Source organism: Vicia villosa, unplaced genomic scaffold, assembly GCF_029867415.1.
Source record: "Vicia villosa cultivar HV-30 ecotype Madison, WI unplaced genomic scaffold, Vvil1.0 ctg.005127F_1_1, whole genome shotgun sequence".
NCBI classification, from domain to species: domain Eukaryota; kingdom Viridiplantae; phylum Streptophyta; class Magnoliopsida; order Fabales; family Fabaceae; genus Vicia; species Vicia villosa.
Window position 1 is genome coordinate 67,377 of NW_026706578.1, and position 21,005 is coordinate 88,381.

Here is a 21,005-nt window from a genome sequence, read left to right on the forward strand (position 1 = left end):
CCATGTTTTAAAGGATTCGAGATGGAGATTGATCTAAAATATAAAGAAGTTCAAAAAGCATAACAAATATATATATATATATATATATATATATATATATATATATATATATATATATATATATATATATATATATATATATATGATAGTGGTACTTAGAATTAAATATAAAATAGCAAATTACATAACAAAATAACATAGCAAACAACTCAACAACTCATGTGTTCTTTTCTACAAATGAAACATCAAACACCATGTTTTTGTTATCAGTTAATTCAAAGAGACAGGTATCTCCTATCTCCACCATACAATCTTTCCTAAACTTTAACCAACCTCCACTGAATCTCCATCCCTGGATACTATGATAATAATTAACTTTTACCAACCATGATTCTTCTTTCATTTTCAGCTTTACGATTTTTTTTGGCCCATCCATAAATTTTTTTGGAAATTTCTACAAATACAAAAAAAAAAGAATTATATATGTAAATTCATATATATTGATATATATAGTAACTGTTATTTATATAATTCATACCGGATACAGGCAATTTACAAAAAGCTTAAATGACGAATTTATCACATTACAACTTTTTGAACCTGCATAAACACACAAGTGTCAACAAATAATAAATAATTTTATATTAAAAATAAAGTGCTCAATTTGTTAGGCATTTTTAGATATGTCACTCTACTCAAAATTTATAATTATGTTCTTGAATTTATCATTACTCTCTAGCTAGATTCTTACATTAACAAAAATTAACTAAATCCTTAAACTCTTATATACTTTTTGAAAGCCCTATCACAAATTTAAAATCGTTTAAAACTTAATCAGCATGTCTAAAACTAATTTAAGAATCACGTTATTTAAATTTTGTGGGTTTTTTTAAACTAAAGTTTAACAATACAATATAAAAACTCTTTAGTTTAAAAATATTAAATTATTTATAAGTGTAAAGATCAAATAAATAAAAAGTTGTTTCAGAGAACTATTTAAAATTACAAACATTTAAGAAATCTTTACATAAAAAAGTTTTCATTTTTTTAAATAATTAGAAGAAAATACCTTTTGGTCTTCCTCTAGAAGTTTCTCCCACACTTTTTTTCTTTGCAACTGTACTATCACTTAAAGATACACCTATATAACAATTCATGAATAAAAAAATCAAGACTATAAATAAAATATAGATGAAAGATGTTAATCAAATATAATTCAAAAATATTTTAACCAACAAAAAGCAAACAAAAATATGAAAGAAAGAAAAGGAAATACCTAAAAACTTCTTAAGTTTCTTTTCCTTTCTTACTCGAGTAAAAGTAACAGAAAACGAAAGTGGTTGATCTGATGTCATCACAAATTTACAAACATCACCAATTTTTAAATTATATTTATCTGTAAATTTCTTCCAACCACGTTTCATACTAAATCCTCCGTTGTCATTATTATACTCGATAATCACTTCCATAGCCATGTCATTCTCAAACTTTAACATTGCTTTTCTTTCACTCTTTCTGAAATATTTTCTCGTAAACACTATTGGAATCCTCTGTTTAAATTCATGAACCATCCTTTATTAATAGTTAATACTAATAAACTAAAACCAAAATTAATAGACATTTTAGATAAAATACTTACCAACATATAGCCTTTAGCATAGGATGGTTTTAGTGTAACTTCAAAGTATGGACTATTGTTGTTAACTTCCTTAACTATGTCTTTTCTTTTTCTACCTACAAAATAAAATAAAATAAATCATTATATGCAAATTATTACTAATTCCAGCTTTAGAATTCTTAATTAGTAACATAATAAGAACCATGATTTTGGATTTACGATTTGAATCCATGTAGTAATGTTACATTCAGAATATTGAAATTGATAGTTTTTGGAAAATTTTCAGAAAAAATAATGATTTTACATTTATTATTACTATATAAAAATATTTTTTAAAATATATAAATAATAAATTACATAATATTTTTAAAACTCCTCATCCAATTTAAGCAGTTTTGATAATTTTCTTTAAACTCGTTTAAAATAATAGTACAGTGGGAGAACTTCTAAAATAATTGAAAATTATAACTTAAGTAATGTTTAAAAGAAAATAAATTATGAACATTAATCTAACAAAAAAAAGAGAATATGAATAAGTAAAAGATTAAGTTGTAATTATTATAAATAAATAAATAAATATAACATGAAATTGAAGGGAAAAAAATCAGATGAACTCACCTGAAATTTTTGGTTGGGTAGCAACTTTTCTTTTTCTTTTGTTATTCTTTCTCCTTTCAGTTTGCTTATGTTGCTCACTCTCATCCAAACTTTCATCTCTCAGTTCACGAGTTCCTTTAACTCCTTCTTTACTTCCAGCAACTTCATCTACAAATCCTAAACTTATATTAGATACTAATTCCAACATTAGAGATCTTTGGTAACATACCTAAAACCATAATTTTGTTTTTTTAACTCTTTTTTTAATTCAAATAAACTCTTTAGGATTTTACATCCATTTTTATTAGGTTTTAAAATTAAAAACAAAACTCTAAAAGTGGATATGAATAAGAAAAACATGAAGTTGAAATTATTAAAAATAAATAAAGCATGAAATTGGAAAAAAAATTAGAAGAAAACTAACCTAAAATTTTTGGCTGAGCAGTATTCAAATCTGAATCAACTTTCCTTTTTCTTTTGTTAATTTTCCTCCTTCTAGTTTGTGCAAGTTCTTCAACCTCATTTAAACTCTCATCACTCAGTTCAACAGTTTCTTTAGGTCCCTCTTTACTTTCCCTATCTTCATTTACACATCTTATGATAGAATAATTCATTTCTAAGCAAATTTGATTAAATATCTTAACTTTGAAATATGATCCACCAATATATTTAAAAGTTAATAAATATCCAATATCTAAAAACTTTGCAAAATCTTCCCAATTTTTCTGAAACCAAATATCACCATCACGTTCTTCCCAAAATATTTTTTGTTGAATACCATTCGGAAGTATGAGAAATATTGGATTAGGAGTTCCATTCCAATAATTTTTGGCATAAAACTTGGGAAGTCTCTGCAACACGTGAAATAAAAAACATAAACATAAGAAAGTAAGAACATAAATAAATAAATAAAATGGTACATATATAAACAAATACAAGATATACTTACAAGTTGTTTACTCTGCATTATTGCTCTATGAAAATCTGGACGTTTTTGAGTTGCCATGTTCTTGGAGCTTGTTAGTTGGATTGAAGATATGGTGAGGTTTGATGCTTTTCACTTTGAGTGAGTGTTATGTAGTTTTGTTGGTGGTAGGGTTTCAAAGAGAAATATGATAAGGTTCAATATTAGGATGTACAGAGATTGTACAATGTATAGATCTTAAATGTAATTTATTTTTATCGGTGTGTCGTTGGTGAGGCATTTATTTGTTATATATTAGAGATTGTACAATTTAATTCATATTAGGATGGTTCAATATTGTACAATTTTGCTGGTCAGTATATGTTTTAAAGATGATTCCACAATCTCTATTGTTTCCTATATATCGATCCACTGGTTCAAATTAACGCATGCAAACCTAAGAAGTAAATTTGTGTGAACTCTGAGAGATAAACATGATAAGGGAATGTATAGATCTTAAATATAATCAATTATTATTGGTGTGTGGTTGGTGAGGCCTACCCTCAGCGTTTGTACAAAAAAACATAGGATGTCATTACTATACAAAATTTGTCTTAAATGTACATTATAGAATTTGTCTTGTTGCATTTTCTTCTTACTAGCAATATCCAAATTTACTTCGTACTACTTTTGATGGTTCAATAATGTACAATATTTTAAGATACTGCTTTTACTCTTACTCTTGTCATTTTGCTAGTTACTCCTTGTATTTATGGTTCAGTATTGACAAAGTTACATAAGTATTAAATAGAAAGAGTTGTTAAATTAAAGAATGGGATGCTTGGATGGCTAGTTACCCTATATGGTTGAACCAACTCACTTCATCTCTATTTATTTATATCATATTTAGTACTTCATTTATTTCTACTAGCTAGAAATATTTAATGACTGAAATGAAAATTTGAACTTTTTGTTGAAATAACAGAGTGAATATATATATATCAAAGAAACAAAACAGTCAGGCAATCAAATAGTTGCCATCCTAAACAAACTATAACATGAGTAAAGCCAATTTGCTTCTATACTTGGCTTTCATCCAACCTCTTTGCACTATCATATCAACAATTTTCCTAACTACAGTATGAGTACTATCCACTTTATCCCTATCAAAAATATTGGTATTTCTGTATATCCACAGCCCATACACAGTTTCAGCAATCGAGAGCTTGATCATGGTTTGCATAAAACCCTTCACACGACTACTATTAACTAGCCAGTTGAGTTCCTCCTGCCAGTTACACGGGGTATGCCTCACTTGCAGCCATTGGATCACATTCTTCCACACCTCAGAACCAATCCTACAGTCAATGAGTAAGTGATTAAAATCCTCAGGAGCCTCATTGCAGAAACTGCATAGATCATTTTGTAACAATCCGATTCTTTTTAGCCTAACTTTGGTTGCCATTCGATCCTGACAAGCTAACCATAAGCTCACAATTGCTCTAGGCCTCGCTTGGTTATGCTGAATAAGCCTACTCCAGCTCACAGTAGGAACATCAGGGATCAGTTTGTCATACATGGTTTTCATAGTAAACTTACCCTTGGCCTGCATCATCTGCCAAGTTTGTTGGTGTTCGTGGACATCGCTTCTCCTATCAAATATAGCCCGCATGATCCAGGAGCAATTGGAAGGAATAGGAGCATTCCACACAGTCTGCCTCTTCAGGAATGAAAATTTGAACTTTAAAAGTCATGAATTTTTATTTTCTTATTTAAAATTCAGGTTTTTTATTTCATTTAAACCATCTATTCTCCATTAGAATTTTTTTTCCTAAATAACCAAATTTTCAATACTTTATTTCAATATATTTATATTTTTATCATACTTTTCAATATTACTATGTTTCAAATAAAACATTCAAATGAAATAGACACTAAAAAACAATTGACATCCCTCCTATATTTAAATAGTGGTGCCAATTGAATTGGCGCTTTATATATTTTTAAAATTTATTTATCTTACATGCGGACTTTCTTGCAAATTGGACGTTATTTTTAGATTTACTTGAGCAGAAAATATGCTCTGCAAATAAATCAACAAGTAAAGTCAAAATTTTAGAAAAATCCGTAAATAAAATTAAGAATTAAGAGGGAATGTCAATTGACTCTAAATGTCTGTAATTCTTTTCTTTAAACATGCATATATTAAAAAATATAATGGAAAGATGACTATATTGATATTAAATATTAAAAATTTGGTTATTTGAGAAAAAATTTCTCTCCATTAACTTGATGTAATATATAATGTCACATAATGTATATATAAAAAATTAATAAGACTCAAACGTGATTCAACATGTTGGTGTTTTAACTCGTTTTAGTTGATCCAGCCTCTTTTATTACGTAAACCATGCATACCTAGAGTAGTACAGTAAGAACAAATTTGAATGTCTTATTTATTAGTATATATGAGAGTCTAAAAAAAAGTCTAAAATGAATAAATCTTGTCCTTCTAATTGCCAAGCTTCCATCTTCAAGAACATGTCAACCTCTAGTCTTTTCACCTACAAAAAGAAGTAAGTATAATAAATAAATAAATAAAAATAGCACGTTTCTAATAAACAAAGTAGAATGACTCAAACTCAATTATATATCGGTGATGTGTATCCCTGTGAATTTAATAACATGGTATACTGTCGTACATTTGTTGGTGGGTAAATATTTATTTGAGAAATGATTCATGGGATATCATATAATGACAAAATTTGTCTTTTTGCATTTTTTGTGACTAGCAATATCCCAATTTAATTCATACTATTGATGGTTCAATATTTAAATTATTTTAAGAACTTTAAATGGAAAGAGTTGTTACATTGAAGAATGAGATGGTTGGGTGAGTTAGTGGGTGAGGCTTACCATTTGCGGTTGAACCAAATTTCTTCGTCTCTATTTATTTATATCATTTTTTCAGTACTTTATTTATTCCTACTAGATAGAAATAGTAAATGAATCAATTGGAAGTTTAAAATTTCTAAGTCATTAATTTTAATCTTAATTTTATTTAAAATTAAGGTTTTTCTTAATTTCTTTTAAGCTAACCATTCTCCTTTCAATTGATGTAATAGATTTTTTTTTTTTAGAAAGCAAAATTCAATAACGGAAGAACTAGGGGTTCTCCAACCCACTTACAAAAGTCGGAAAGAGCCGACCAAAGAAAAAATTACCAACCAAATACCATTTATGAGATGAAGAATGTAGGATCCGTAATGAACTCATAAAAGGAGTATTTGGAATGGGTAATATTCCCACAAAAAGACCACCTCCAACAAAGCAACTTAATATTCCAAACGGCATTATTAACACTTCAATTATCTCTCCTAAAACAAACCCCATTCCTTAAAAGCCACACGTGCCAAGTTGTCGCAAGCCACACAACACCCTCCTTTCTATGCCTCAACTTCATGCTATCGAAAAAATCATACCAATCCATAAAGTTGTCTAAACCTTCTACCTCCCTATTATCCTCTTTACCGACCCAAAAAGCTACCTCCCGCCAAATCCTTTTGACCACCGGGCACCTAAAAAATAAATGATCCCTATGCTCCAAACAACAACCACACAAAGAACATAATAAATTATCGTTGGATAAAGACAAACCTCTATACGTCAAAAGATCCTTTGTTGAAAGCTTGTTGAGAAAAAGTCTCCAACCAAAAGCTTTTATTTTAAAAGGAACTTCCAATTTCCATAACAAGCCAAAAGCATCATCACATTTATTTTTAGGACCAAACGGAAGACGCATTTTTTCATAAAAATCGTAACAAGAAGCTACCGAAAAAACCAAACTCGGATCGGCAAGCCACGCCACTTCGTCTTTTCCCTCCGACCATCCTCCAAAATTCTCCAACCTATCCTTTAAAGCACAAAAAATCTCCGTTAACCCGCTACACTCCACGGTAACATTAGGAATACCAAGATTACTCCAATTCCATCTTCCCTCTCTCCATCCTCCCATAGCCGCCACCGAAACATTTTTCAAACACGAAACTTTAAATAAATCCGGAAAAAACTCTTTCAACACCATATTATCCAACCACTTAGCTTCCCAAAAAGGAGTTTTAAAACCATCATGAATGGTAAACCTACAATTCTCAACCAAGGGGTCCAACAAAAAACAACCACCAATCTTTAAAATATCCTTCCACCAATAGGAACAAGTAGAAGAAAAATTAGAGCTTTTATCAACACACAAAACCTTTGTAGCTAAATCTCCATAACGTGATTTCAAGATATTATACCACAAAGAATTTTGACCTTGAACAATTCTCCATCTCCATTTATTAAGAAGGGCTAAATTAAAGAAACCAATATTTTTCACTCCAAGACCCCCTTTCTCCATAGGTAAATTAACATCCTCCCACCGCACCCAATAAATGGTTCTCTTTTCCCTCACTCCCCCCCCACAAAAACTTATTTTGTATGCTAGTAAATTTTTTAATAATCTTACTCGGAGCTTTAAAAAAGGACAAAGTAAAGATTGTTAAAGAACTCAACACGGACTTTAAAAGAGTGATCCTACCTCCCAAATTCAAAAAGCGGTTTGTCCATCCTTCCAAACGCTTCTTCATCTTGAGCACAAGAGGATTCCAAGTGGATTCCTTCCTAGGATTGAATCCGATGGGAATGCCAAGAAAATAGAAGTTGCTATCTTCTCTCCTACATGAAAACAAATGAGACGCCGCCTCCAAGAAAAAATTATTAAAATTAATACCAATCAATTTGCTTTTGTGACAATTAATTCCTAAGCCCGAAACCACTTCAAAAGCCCGAAGAACCGCTTTTATCGCCCACACATGCTTCCAACTCCCATCCCCCACAATCAAAGTATCGTCTGCAAATTGTAGCAACTCCACTTTACAAGAACCTCTAATATCAAAGCTTTGAAATTCACCGATATCAATGGACTTTCTCACAAGGCCCGCTAATCCTTCCGCCACCAAAACAAAAAGAAATGGGGACAAAGGATCGCCTTGTCTCAAACCACGCGAAACCAAAAATTCCTTTGTGGGGCTCCCATTAACTAAAACCGACATGCTACTATTGAACACAAAAATTTCCATCCATTGCAACCATTTGTCTCCGAACCCCATCCTCCTAAGCATGTAACGAAGAAAGTTCCAACTAACTTTATCGTATGCCTTCTCAAAGTCAACTTTAAAGAGCATACAATTTTTACCTTCTTTTCTCGCATAATCCACCACTTCATTCGCTACTAACACTTCATCCAACAGTTGTCTCCCGGGAACAAAAGCACTTTGACACGGAGAGATGATAGAATTAAGCACCCTTTTTAATCTACCCTCCAATAACTTAGCCACCACCTTATACAAGCATCCCACCAAGCAAATGGGCCTATAGTCATCCAAAGTTAAAGGATTATTAACTTTTGGAATTAAGGAAAGAAAAGATGAAGTAATGGCCTTTGAAATAGATCTTCCCTCAAAAACATGATTAAAGAACTTCACGAAATCTAATTTAATGAAATGCCAACACTTCTTAATGAAAATAAAAGAATACCCATCCGGACCCGGGCTTTTGTCACCACCACACTCCCAAATCGCTTCCTTAATTTCTCCTTCAAGAAAAGGTTTTTCTAAATCCATAACTTCTTCCGCACTAATAGCATTGAAAGGAATACCATCCAACACCGGTCTATCCTCCTCCGTTTCCAAGAATTTAAAACAAAAATGATTCCAAACCGCTTCTTTAACATCCTCCACCGACTCCTTCAATCCTCCGGGAGTAAGAATCGGCCCTAAGTGATTTTGACTCCTTCTTTGCTTCAACACTTTATGAAAAAAACCGCTATTAGCATCTCCCTCTTTAAGCCACTTAGATCTAGATTTTTGAATAATCATATTCTCCTTAATCCTTAGATTCTTCCAAAAATTACCGCTTGCCTCCTTTCTCAAATCAAGATTGTCAATAAACGAAGGACTAGAATCCGAATCCAACTTGTCATCCGCCTTATTAATATCACGAACACACTCCTCCAACTCCAACTCAATCTTCCCGAACACCTCCTTGTTCCACACCTTTAATTTGTCTTTCAAAATCCTAAGCTTTTCCTTCAAAACGAAATCACCTCTACCTTCCACCACCATACTCTTCCATTCATTCTCCACAAAAGGTAAGAAAGAATCCAAAGAAAACCATTCGTTATTGAACTTAAATGGTTTGGGACCCCAATTGGCATTATCCGTCTTAATCCAAATTGGACAATGGTCCGAAATATCTCTATCTCCAATCACTTGACCAACCACCTCCCATCTATCGATAACAACACTAGACAAAAGAAATCTATCAATTCTACTTTTCGCTTTCCCGTCCCCACTAAACCAAGTGAATTTTTTACCTTTGCAAGGAATATCCACCAAAAGATAATGTCACGTAATAAATATTATTAAAAAACTCGTACTTACGCAAAGAAGAAGGTTTTGGTGTGATATGCGTATTTGTTTATATATATATATATATATATATATATATATATATATATATATATATATATATATATATATATATATATATATATATATATATATATATATATATATATATATATATATATATATATTTGAAATTGAAAGTAAATAAAATTGAAGGATATAAGAGAAGACTAATAAATTTTATTTTTTAAAAGAAAAAATGAAATTAAAATGAAGAAGTTATAGTTTTATTAAAAAAAAGGAAATGAAATAAATTATATCATATATTATATACTGATTTAGTAAAAAAACTTAGATTGAAGACAGATTCAGACAAAATAATTAAATTGTAGAATATATTTTATTAATTTATAAGTGACATACATTTTCATATTTGGATCATAAATACAATTTTTCGTGTATAAAAATATTTAGATCAAAAATAGACTTTTCCCGTATACAAATATTATTTTTGTTAAGGTATCATTTATAAAAATATTTAAATCAGTAGTAATTTTTCTCCCATATATAAAAATAACGTTGTTTATAAAAGTACGTGGATCAGCAATAGATATTTTTTCTGTATAATGAAACAATTTAGACCAATAATATATTTTTTCATGTATACAAATATTATTTTTTAGGTATCATTTATAAAAATATTTAGGTCAACGATAGAATTTGATTTGACCCATAAGAATTATTTGACACATAACTAGACTAATAACATATATTTATAAACTAACTTTCTATATTTGAATAAGTATTTTAATTTTTTCCATTTCATATAGTCTTTACATTAAAAGTAAATGATGTTTATTAAAATTTTAATTTATTTAATGATTTATTTAATTTATATTAATAAATACAAACATTTTATTCAACTTTATTTGCATGTATCAATTGAAAATATTGATTTTAATTATTAGTAGATGACATTTAACATTTAACATAATATCACAAAAAATTCATTTAACATTTAACATTTAAATTCAATTATAATAAAAAATGTTCTAAAAATGTAATAAAAGAAAGTTGATATAATTCATAGATGGCATTGACCATTTAACTTGCATTTTTTAAGATTATAATATTATCGATTCAATGCATCATTTATTATCACTAAAACTTGAAACTTCAAATTTCATAATTGTTTATTTTATGGAACTTGTCATTGGTTCCTAAATATTTCATCTCTTAAATAGGTAGGGTGGTCTCATAGGCCATTATCAATATTAGTCGTTGTTTTGAAAAATAGACGTATCGTGGATTGATGAACATCTTAGTGTATTTGGTGAAGTTATTTCACATAGGGGAATGAACAACAGACATAAGAAATAATACAATACCCCAAATCACATTGATAACAGCAACAACAGATCCTGCTAACACATCATGCACCTCGATTAATTATTCTAACCGTAGTGGCTGCAGACAAGATACTCCATTACATGCAGGAATAAAACACCAAGCCTCTCAACTGGAACACAAACGTAGCGCCTGATCCAACACCTAAACCGGCCTTCTGACTGACTGACAATTCCTTACGAGAATAAACAGAACCACAAGAAAATTAATTGGCATATCCTGTGCTACATCAGACCATGCTTTGAATTCCAGAATTTGGGATGCTCATTGATCTCGAATACATGATACTTTTGTCAACCGCCTCATAATGAGAAATAGTGCCTATCCAACCTTCAACAGAAATAATGCACATGTTTGTATTAGGTTCAACTCTTTCTAGATTAAAGGCTTCATCGTTTTCAACAATATTCTATAAGCAAAAACGAAAAGGAAAAAAGAGGATCACAAAGGCAGCCGCAGATGGAGGATCACAAATTCCCAATCACAAACCTAATTCGCCCAATATCAAAGCATATTAGTAGATATATCAATATCAACATGTTTCCAAATCAGATAAACATCTAAGTAGTGTATCATAAAATGTCAGATATTTATTTCCACAACTTTACAGCATTTTCGCGACTCGCAAAGGCAACCATTCTAGTGATGGGAGTCTGAGGTAATGCATATATCACATTCACATGTGCAGGAATTGTCATGCTCTTGTTGGCAGCCATGTTTCACAACTCTATGGACGGCACACCATCAGAAAAAGAGGAGTAACCTTATATACTTAAACTAAAATCAAATTTCAAGCATGAAAGGTTTGAACATTAGCTATTACAGTGTTAAAAAAGCTATCCAATTGAAAATCTTTATCTAATTGAGGAAGTTAAAGCTAGCCCTTGGAGATAGAGATGTGTCAACACATACTATGTTCGATTGGAAAAACATACACATGTACTCTAAAGAAGTGCTTGGCATAAGAATAAGTATGGAGTAAGTCCGCAACACCATGATGCCTTAAGCATCCATTTTGAGCAAACAAGGGAAAAATATCTCAAGACCATATTACATACAACATCTTAATGAAAGAATCAGGTTCAAATTCATCACACATTGGATTTAGGGATCATGAAAAAATGGTACCTTGAAGTTGTGAAGTTGTCCAAACACTTAGGAATTTTCTAAGTGTTTTTCAGATGAAAAATCTAATTCTGTGACCAGTTTTCTCCATGATATAAAATTATTCTCCTTAAGTATTCAACATCAAAGTTGTAGAGGATAATGCCTTCTTTCCATAAATTTTGAAATCATAACAAATCCATTTCAAATATCTCAAAATACCTCTATAAAAGGCCAACACATATCAGTTCACCGACACACCATATTTTACACCAAAAATCCCTCTCAAAACTCCATTAAAGAAGCTTGAAATCCAAAGTTTCAAATTTCTCAAATCCTCCAAGTTCTTAGTGTCTTTTCCATTTATTCACCATCAATACATCATAACCAAACTTGTGTATGTAGAAGTTCCCATCTACAACACCAAAATCATCATCATCCAACTCCAACTTTCCTCACTTGCAAGTTGTCTTGGTCAGAACAATTTAGACCATCTCAGAGCAAACTAAGCACATCATTGTGTTCCTTGAGACCCAAAGAAGTTGTAAGCATCATCACTTTGCATTTGTAACAACTTTTGAAGAGGCATTGGTCCTACTCCAATAGGTACTTTTTACATACTTTGAACTCATACATTCAGGCATCATTTCAACCCATTCTTGTTGCAAATATCGTGTGTATGCTATTTAATTTTATTTTGAGTTTTCTAGGTTTTTTTTCTCGTAGATATAGTGTAATTATTTGAGTTTCATTCAAATTAAATGCCATATTTGAAATCCTCAAGAAATTTCAAGTGAAAAGCTATATTCACTTTTTAATTTTGGTGAAAAAATGAGAAAGTTGGAATTTAACATTGTTGAGTTTTCACAACGATTCTGCGCAGCTTGCGTCAACTCATAGCCATCCATGCGTTGACCTCCACCCTCAAAAAAAGCATTTTTCACTTTTTGCTTCAATACGCGTTGACCTCCAGAGGTCATGCATCAACCTCCAAAAGGTAGAATACTTTTTCCAGCATTTTTCATTTTTCAGCTTAATGGAGGTCGACCTCCAAGAGTTATGCATCGACGCGTGCTTTTTAATTGCGAAATCCCTATGCTCAATACTTGTCCATCCTCAATTTTAGGCATGTTGATCCATGTTCGTGTTTAACATTTATCTCACCATGTTTAGATGATCCATGTTTTGTTTTCCTTTGTCATTATGTGGATATGTTGATCATTACTTCTTGTTTATTTATGTAACACCCCATTTCTATTCAACGAATATTAATAAAATCAAAGTACAACGTACAATGAGATGCTACATCTCTCAACTTTAAAAACAATCAACATATAATTCAATCTCATGTAATACAGATACATAACACTTTAAAACTTGGATGAACAAATAACAACAACTTTTATTAATACTACGCAGCGGATTCACAACCTTCAGCTTAATTATATAACATCTTTTGTTCAGCTAAAAACAACTTCATAACAATAAGTACTTCATGTAATAAACTTAAGATTCAACAACTGAAGTAAATTCAACAATAAAACAACATGCGTTCATCCCCCCGAGTGTTATGTATCAGAGCGACCAACACCAGACTCAAACTACTGAAGGTAAACAACCTTCACTTAGGATTGTCTGCGCGTTACCAACATAGGGGTAACATTCAAACAAAAGGTGTGAGATATCAAACCATATAATTAAGTGTATGATAAATAATATATTAGACTCAGATTATATAAAATTATTACTTCACAAACATTCATACAAAATTTACAGCAATTATGTTGTTAACATATTATAACAACTTTTTCATTAACATGCAATAACAACTTTATATAATAACTTATTAATATAATGGAAATCAGGATAAATAGTATATATTAGAATCAGTTCATAAAAACTTATCAACTCATCAACTCAAATACGCATCAACTCAAATACATATCCATTCAAATACACAACAATGAATGTGACTCAACAAATGCACATGCATGTGGTACCATTGGAGCCGAACTCCCAACTTAGAAATCTGCCAGATTATCGAGGCGTCAACGAGACATAAGCCTTCAACTTATTTTGCCAATCCAGGCCAATGTTGTAATAGCCCGAGCCCTTCGCAAGGCAATCTCGACACTATCACCTCACGATCTTCTTTACCCCCCTTTCTAGTAAAGTTTTTGCCTTTCATGGGAATCGAACCCTGTACCCCAGGGTTCAAGTACATGTTCCTCTCTAGAAAAGTTTTTTTCTTTCATGGGTTCTTTAGGTGTTGGTCGGAAGGCTCATGGTACTAGAACTTGAATATTTGTTATGAGTCTCTTTCAGAACCTACCAAGTCAGATCTAATTTCTATTTACTGCATTCTAGATGAGGTTATTCCTAGCCTTGAGCTCATTGATTCTTTTGTTTGGCGTTGCAATCCCAAAGAAATCTTGGTGAAATAAGCTTACTCAATACTTCATTACCATTCTTATTCTGAGTTCTCCATTTCGTCTTCCCTTTCTCAAGCGCTAAAGATCAATTGGAAAGCAAATATTCTTAGTAATGTTCAGTTTTGTGTGGACTCCTTCTAAATAGGCTCCCGATTCGGTTCGAGTTTAAAAAATATTGAGTTATCAATGGTTCTTATGATCTGGTGTATCCTTTTTGTTTCTATCATGAAAAATTTGTTGCTCATCTTATTTTGTTTTGTCCAGTTGCTTCATCCATTTGGCGTCACATGTTGGCTTTGTTGGGTTATGATGGCTTTCTTGTTTCCACTTCTATTCTAGACCACTTCTCAATTTCAACTTCTATTTTAGTCCACTTCTCCAACTTTGATATTCTATAACATTGATATTTTGTTCATTGGAAGAATGACTAAGGTTTTTAGAATGTTTTTTGGTTTTAGTTTTTTGGAGTCTTTGGATAGCTAGGAATGCTATCCTTTTCAAATGAGATTTCCTTAATGAGAATGAGCTAGTTTATTTAGTTGAACTTTGCTCGTAGAATTTGTTTAGAGCTAGTTGTAATATTTGTATTCACTCTAACTTCTTAGATTGGTTTGACAACCCTTTATTGTGTATTAACAGTGTGTGGCTGTAGGATAATGTTTGACTGATCAAAACTTCCTTTTTCTTTGTATTGGGTTTAGTATCCCTTATATTTCTTTGATAAATTCTTTTATTTGACAAATAAAACTCATAAGTCAAAACATATTCGTTTTTAATGCCAAATAAAATCATAATTATTAATAAGTTTAATACATCTTCCGTCTCATATTGAGTATCTAAATTGAGCTCTGCGTGGTTCTTTAAAAAATTATTAGATGTGTTAGTTTAAATGATAAAATTAACATCATTTATTAAAATATCCTTATTTATTATAGCTAGTAGAGTAATTGAAAGTGTGAACGTTAATAAAGAGACAGTTATTTTGAGATATAGAAAAAGTGCAAATGAGACGATTATTATGAGATGGAAGGCGTATTTTTTCTTGTAAAAATATTATTTTTTTTAAAAATCAATTCAATACATCCCTTGTCATAACTAGAAAACGAACTTTTATATTTAATTAGAGACACGTTCCTTTATAGTTTGGATTACCTCATACTATTATATTCATATTTTTTGAGAATACAAATCTTGATAATACATAAAATTATAGATTACATTTTTTTTTAGCAATTTGATGAATACATATCAAATCGATAATACAAAATTTTGTAGATTAGATTGAATCCTGAAAGTTCAGAAGTAGAGGTCAATTTATATGTAATTTGGATTCACGTAACATTTACAGTTATTTTTTTCAATAAACTCAAATATACGAACCATGTATTTTCACTATCTCATTCTCTGTGCTGGTAAAGAACAATAGCAATGTGTTAGTGTTCATGCATTATGAATTGTGTGAGGCTAACAATCGGATAAAAAACAATAGCAATTGTTTAGTGAAATAGTTTTGGAACTTTAGAGAATCATGTATTGGCATGTGTATGCATGTGCTTTAATTTGATCCTTTACAAATATCAAATTGATTGATTATCATTCTAAATGTAGTACTAGTTTTGGTTTTATTCTTAACATGTTGGTTATAAAATGTTTCTATTACTTCAGGGGTAGATATAGTTATTAAATTCATGACACTTTTCATAACGTAACTAAGTATATATAAAAATGAAAAGGATAAGTAGTTCTTTATTGGAAATTTTTTGGAATCTAGTATATTTACATGAAAAGCTCCACCTATGATAGTATAGGTTTAGTAGTGAAAATGTGTGTCTATCATCCATCTTACCATTTTTCTCTGCAATAAATGCTACCCTACAAAGTTACCCAAGCCATTCGTTACCCAAGCCATTCCCACAAAAGATAACCCAGCAACCAAATTGTTTTTGAGTTTGTGAAGTTGAGAGTAAAACAAAGCAAGAAGAAGCTTTCATACAATAGAGCAACATCAAGAAGAAGATTACAACTTTTTTAATACTTAAGGTAAATTTTTCTTTCTATGAGTAAAATATCGTTTTTTATTTATTATATTGAAATATTTATTTTTTTCTTTAAGTAAATTGTACTGTAGCATATAACATCAATGACATTAAATCTTGATGTTTTATATGGATATTATATTACTTTTAGAGTTTAATGGATTTTACCATCATTCAACTATATCTAATTTTTTGTTATTTTAGTCTTAGTTTCTTAAAAATTCTAAAAAGTCTTTTTACAATGTAATATTGTTCCTCAGAAATAATGTTACATGATTATGATTATTATAGTAATTAAAATTTCATCTACTTCTGAAAACAGTATTATGGAGGCAAAAGCAGATATTTCCACTGTTCGATTCTACAAAATTATTACTACACCAAATGTTCAAGATGGAAAAATGGTAAGTATTATTTAATTATTTTTGTCTTTTTTGTTCCATTTTACTTTAAATTTTGATTTTATGTATGTAAAAAAGATTCATATTCTGGTATTTATCAAATCAAGCTAGATGAAAATTATATGGTCCAAATTTAATATCTGTTGTTTTGTTTTAAACTAAAAAAATCAAACTTTAAATTTCAATTGTCTCTTTCCATTGAAACACCACTCATGTAATGATTTTGTATTGGACAAAAAAATTTAAGTCTCTTATAATGAAATAAAACTTATAAAAATGAGTTAGAGTTGATCAAAATGACTTGGATTTAAGATTGTATTAAGATATGTTAGTACTTATTAAAAAATGCAACGTGAGTTTATGATTTAAATGCCTATGAATTTTAACATCATATGTATGTTAATATAAAATTTCATATTTTGTAGAGGCTTCCAAAGGATTTCACTAAAAAATGTATTAGTGATATGCCAAATCCAATATTTCTCAAGACTCCGGATGATAAAAAATGGGAAATACACACCGCTAAAGTTGATGAAGATTTTTGGTTTGAAAAGGGCTGGAAAGAATTTGTTACATACTATTCACTAGAATATGGTAACATGATCATGTTTCACTATGAGGAAAATTCTCATTTTATTGTGAACATATTTGACAAGAGTACTCTTGAAATTGAATACCCTTTTCAAGACAATCAAAATGAACAAAACAACGTTGTCCTAATTAGTGATGACGATTCGGTTGAAACTTTGAACAAGTCACCTTCATTCAAAGAGAAAACCAAATCAAAATCATCAATTCCATGTCCTCAATCACTTAAGAAATTGAGAAGTTACAACAATGAAGGTGTTGGAACAAGCACCAAATTCCAAAACATATCAAAGTCTCCTTTGCAAACCAGTGGTATAGTTTATGATTTGATTTATTCTTTAACTATCTTTTCATTTATCCAATTAAATTTTGAGGTCTGTTTTTCATATATTTCCATGTTTTTTTCGATGATATATGTGAAGGTGATAGAAGAGGATCCAAATTCTATAACTCTTCTAAGCATCATAACCAAGCTAGAGGTAATATACAAATCTTAGGGCATAATTTTTTTTATGAACACTTATGCTGTTGATTTTTTCGAAAATATAGATGGTAATTCTAAATGTCAAAAAGAAAAGCAAGAGCAAAAGCAGGAGCAGGAGCAACAATCTGTTAAAACTAATGGAGCATTACGTAAAGCTAAAAAATTCAAATCCAATAATCCATTTTTCACTGTTGTCATGAAATCTTCATATCTTCATACTCATTTTTTGGTAAGTCTTTGTTTACATTTGTTTTTATATATATTAATTTTTTTCGATTAATCCAAAATGTATATAACTAGTTAAGAAACTTGTTTGTTGTTAAAAAAAATACATATTATCAATTTTGAGGCATATATATCTCTCAATCAATTATTTATTCACAAACTCTACTAGTAATTAATTTATAGTTAGATTTTATAATAACAAAAATATGTTAAAATGCAGTATGTCCCAACATGTTTCACAAAAAGTTATATGAAGAAACAGAAGAATGATATTCTTCTTCAGCTTATGGATGGGAGCACTTGGGATGCAAAATATTATTTTGGAAGAATTCAAGCTGGATGGAAGAAATTTTCAGCAGACAACAAGTTGAAAAAGGGTGATGTGTGTGTTTTTGAGTTGATCGAATGCAAAACTCTAACTTTCAAAGTATTAATATTTCGACATGAAAAAGACCTACATTCACATCTACCTCAAGGTATATAATATAATCCAAATTGATTTTTTAAGGTGTTTACTTTTCTTACCTATCTTAATTTGTAAAATAATAGTTTGCTCATTTATCCCCTTAAGAATTGGTTCAAAGAGAAAAGGATCGTGTAAGAGAGAAAAACACAAGCCGGTCAAAGATGTTTCAACCATTGATGGAGAAGACTAAGAAAACAAGAGAGAATGTTGAATTAGATGTTCCAAACGCAAGACATGTGTTAATAGGATGTTATCATAAGATTCTTCATGAGCTCCAAAAGTTTCCGGAAGATCACGTGTATCGTAAAGCTGTTGAAACAATTACAAATCAAAAACTTATGGTGGTTTGTCAAGAAGAAGACTTGGAGATAATTAAGAGTCGTCTTGGTTGTGGTCAGCTTGAAAAACTCATTGAAGAGGCTAAGGATGAACTCAAACTAATTGCTTATATGATTGAATAAGTTTTTGGGGTATTCAATGGTCACAAAATTTAGAAGTTTGAAAATGATGCACCAATTTGAAGCCATGAACTTTATTTACGTTAGAGACACTTCTGTCTAAATTAGTGTTGGTGTTAACTGTAGCATTGAAGCCATTAACTTTATCTACATTATTAGTTTTGAATTATCCATTTGAATGTACTTTTCCTTTTATTTATTATTGCATTAAAGTTAATTATTTGAATTTAGTAAGTGCTTTTCCTATAACTTATTTGGCATGTTATGTTACCTCCTCTATTTTTTTTAAAGCTACTTTTTATATCAATCAATTTATATTAAATCTTATAAAATTTAACATGTAATAATAACAATTACAAGAAAATATTTGGTTGTTGAAGAACTAAATAATTTTTTAGAAATGTTCTTTGAAAATATCAATTATTTGAAAACATGTTAGTAAGAAAAAAATAATTCAATTTTTTCAGGATTAAAATCCTCCAAATATACAAAGTATTAGAATGTGATTGTTTCAACAACTAATATCTATAATATAAGAAAATTAGATGTTCTAGAAAACACCTAATTAGCCTTCTCTCTATGCCCTCCACCTCATTATATTAGGGGTATTTTATGTTTAAAAATTACTTTTTGCAACCGAATTGTACTTCTAGTTCTAAGTCAAACATACTTACTTGGTTTTGTGTACAAATTGCAAAAACATTTGGTCTTCATAGTTCACTTACAACTACATGCTACCTGAAAAAGTAATTTATTTAAATTCAAAATCACTTCATTTCTCTCTCCCTCCCATTTCCACCTCACTTTCTCTCTCCTTTTTGTCTTTTTTTGCTTTATCTCTCTCTTTCTTCCAACATCTTCTTTCTTCCAACTCTCTCTTTTTCTCTTTCTACTTCATCTCTCTCTTATTTTCTAATACCATCTCTTGAATTTTGAATTTACATGTGTGAGATATTGGATCGAACTCTAGTATTGTCGAAGGGTAGCTTCTTGGTTCGACAGTTCGACAGAGTTAAGCATGAAGTCGAAGGATTGTTCACATGCTGGTGTCGAAGTGTGCATGCTGTAGTCGAAGATGGGTCTAGCATGCAGATGTCGAAGATTCTAGAGTTGTTAGCATGTTAAATTAGGTTTTAGTGTTTAAACCCTAATTTGTTAAGTTAGCTTGTTTATTAAGTTGGCTTGTGTAATGGGCCTTGCTGAAAAAGCCCATTAGTTAGTATGTTAGGTTTTATTATAAATAGCATACTAGTCTCTCATCATTGCTAAGCTGCAAATCCTAATTTAGGGTGAGAGAGGTTATTTGTTATTCTTGTAAACTTGTAATCTTGTTTTAAGAGAAAGTAAAAGAATAGCAGTTATAACCAATTCTTGTGTTCCTCTTCTTCCTTGTCCTTTATTCTTCTCTTGTATTATACTTTGTTCTTGGCATTGAATTCACAACAAATTGGTGCGGTGAGCGTGGAGAAGATGCCTTCAACAAAGTATGAGATTGAAAAGTTCACCGGAGTGAATGATTTCGGTCTGTGGCGCTTGAAGATGAAAGCCCTACTGGTTCAGCAGGGTTGTTTGGAAGCGTTGAAGGGAGAGGCAGCCATGAATGCAGAATTGACGGCAGCGGAGAAGACGAATATGATCGAGAAAGCACACAGCGCAATTTTGTTGAGCCTTGGTGATAAGGTTCTCCGGCAGGTATCAAAGGAGACGACGGCATCAGGGTTATGGGTGAAACTTGAAAGTTTGTATATGACCAAATCGCTGGTAAATCGACTCTACCGGAAGCAAGCTTTGTATTCATTCAAGATGATTGAAGACAAAGTATTGGCTGAGCAGTTG

At 30.6% G+C, this 21,005-nt stretch overlaps 2 protein-coding genes across 2 annotated transcripts; one reads left to right on the plus strand and one right to left on the minus strand.

The window, feature by feature from the left end:
* Positions 1-217: 217 nt before the first annotated feature.
* Positions 218-3,306, minus strand: LOC131642494 (B3 domain-containing transcription factor VRN1-like). Its single transcript, XM_058912737.1, has 8 exons — positions 3,165-3,306; positions 2,640-3,066; positions 2,237-2,383; positions 1,640-1,734; positions 1,277-1,550; positions 1,070-1,141; positions 539-600; positions 218-454 (listed from the first exon to the last, which is right to left on the minus strand). The coding sequence occupies exons 1-8, from the start codon at positions 3,219-3,221 to the stop codon at positions 218-220; spliced, it is 1,371 nt and encodes a 456-aa protein (XP_058768720.1). The 5' UTR covers positions 3,222-3,306.
* A 13,105-nt stretch (positions 3,307-16,411) lies between these two features.
* LOC131642491 (B3 domain-containing transcription factor VRN1-like) lies at positions 16,412-19,301 on the plus strand. Its single transcript, XM_058912734.1, has 7 exons — positions 16,412-16,551; positions 16,870-16,951; positions 17,374-17,848; positions 17,959-18,015; positions 18,086-18,249; positions 18,466-18,721; positions 18,817-19,301. The coding sequence occupies exons 2-7, from the start codon at positions 16,874-16,876 to the stop codon at positions 19,170-19,172; spliced, it is 1,386 nt and encodes a 461-aa protein (XP_058768717.1). The 5' UTR covers positions 16,412-16,551; positions 16,870-16,873; the 3' UTR covers positions 19,173-19,301.
* The last annotated feature ends 1,704 nt before the right edge of the window (positions 19,302-21,005 follow it).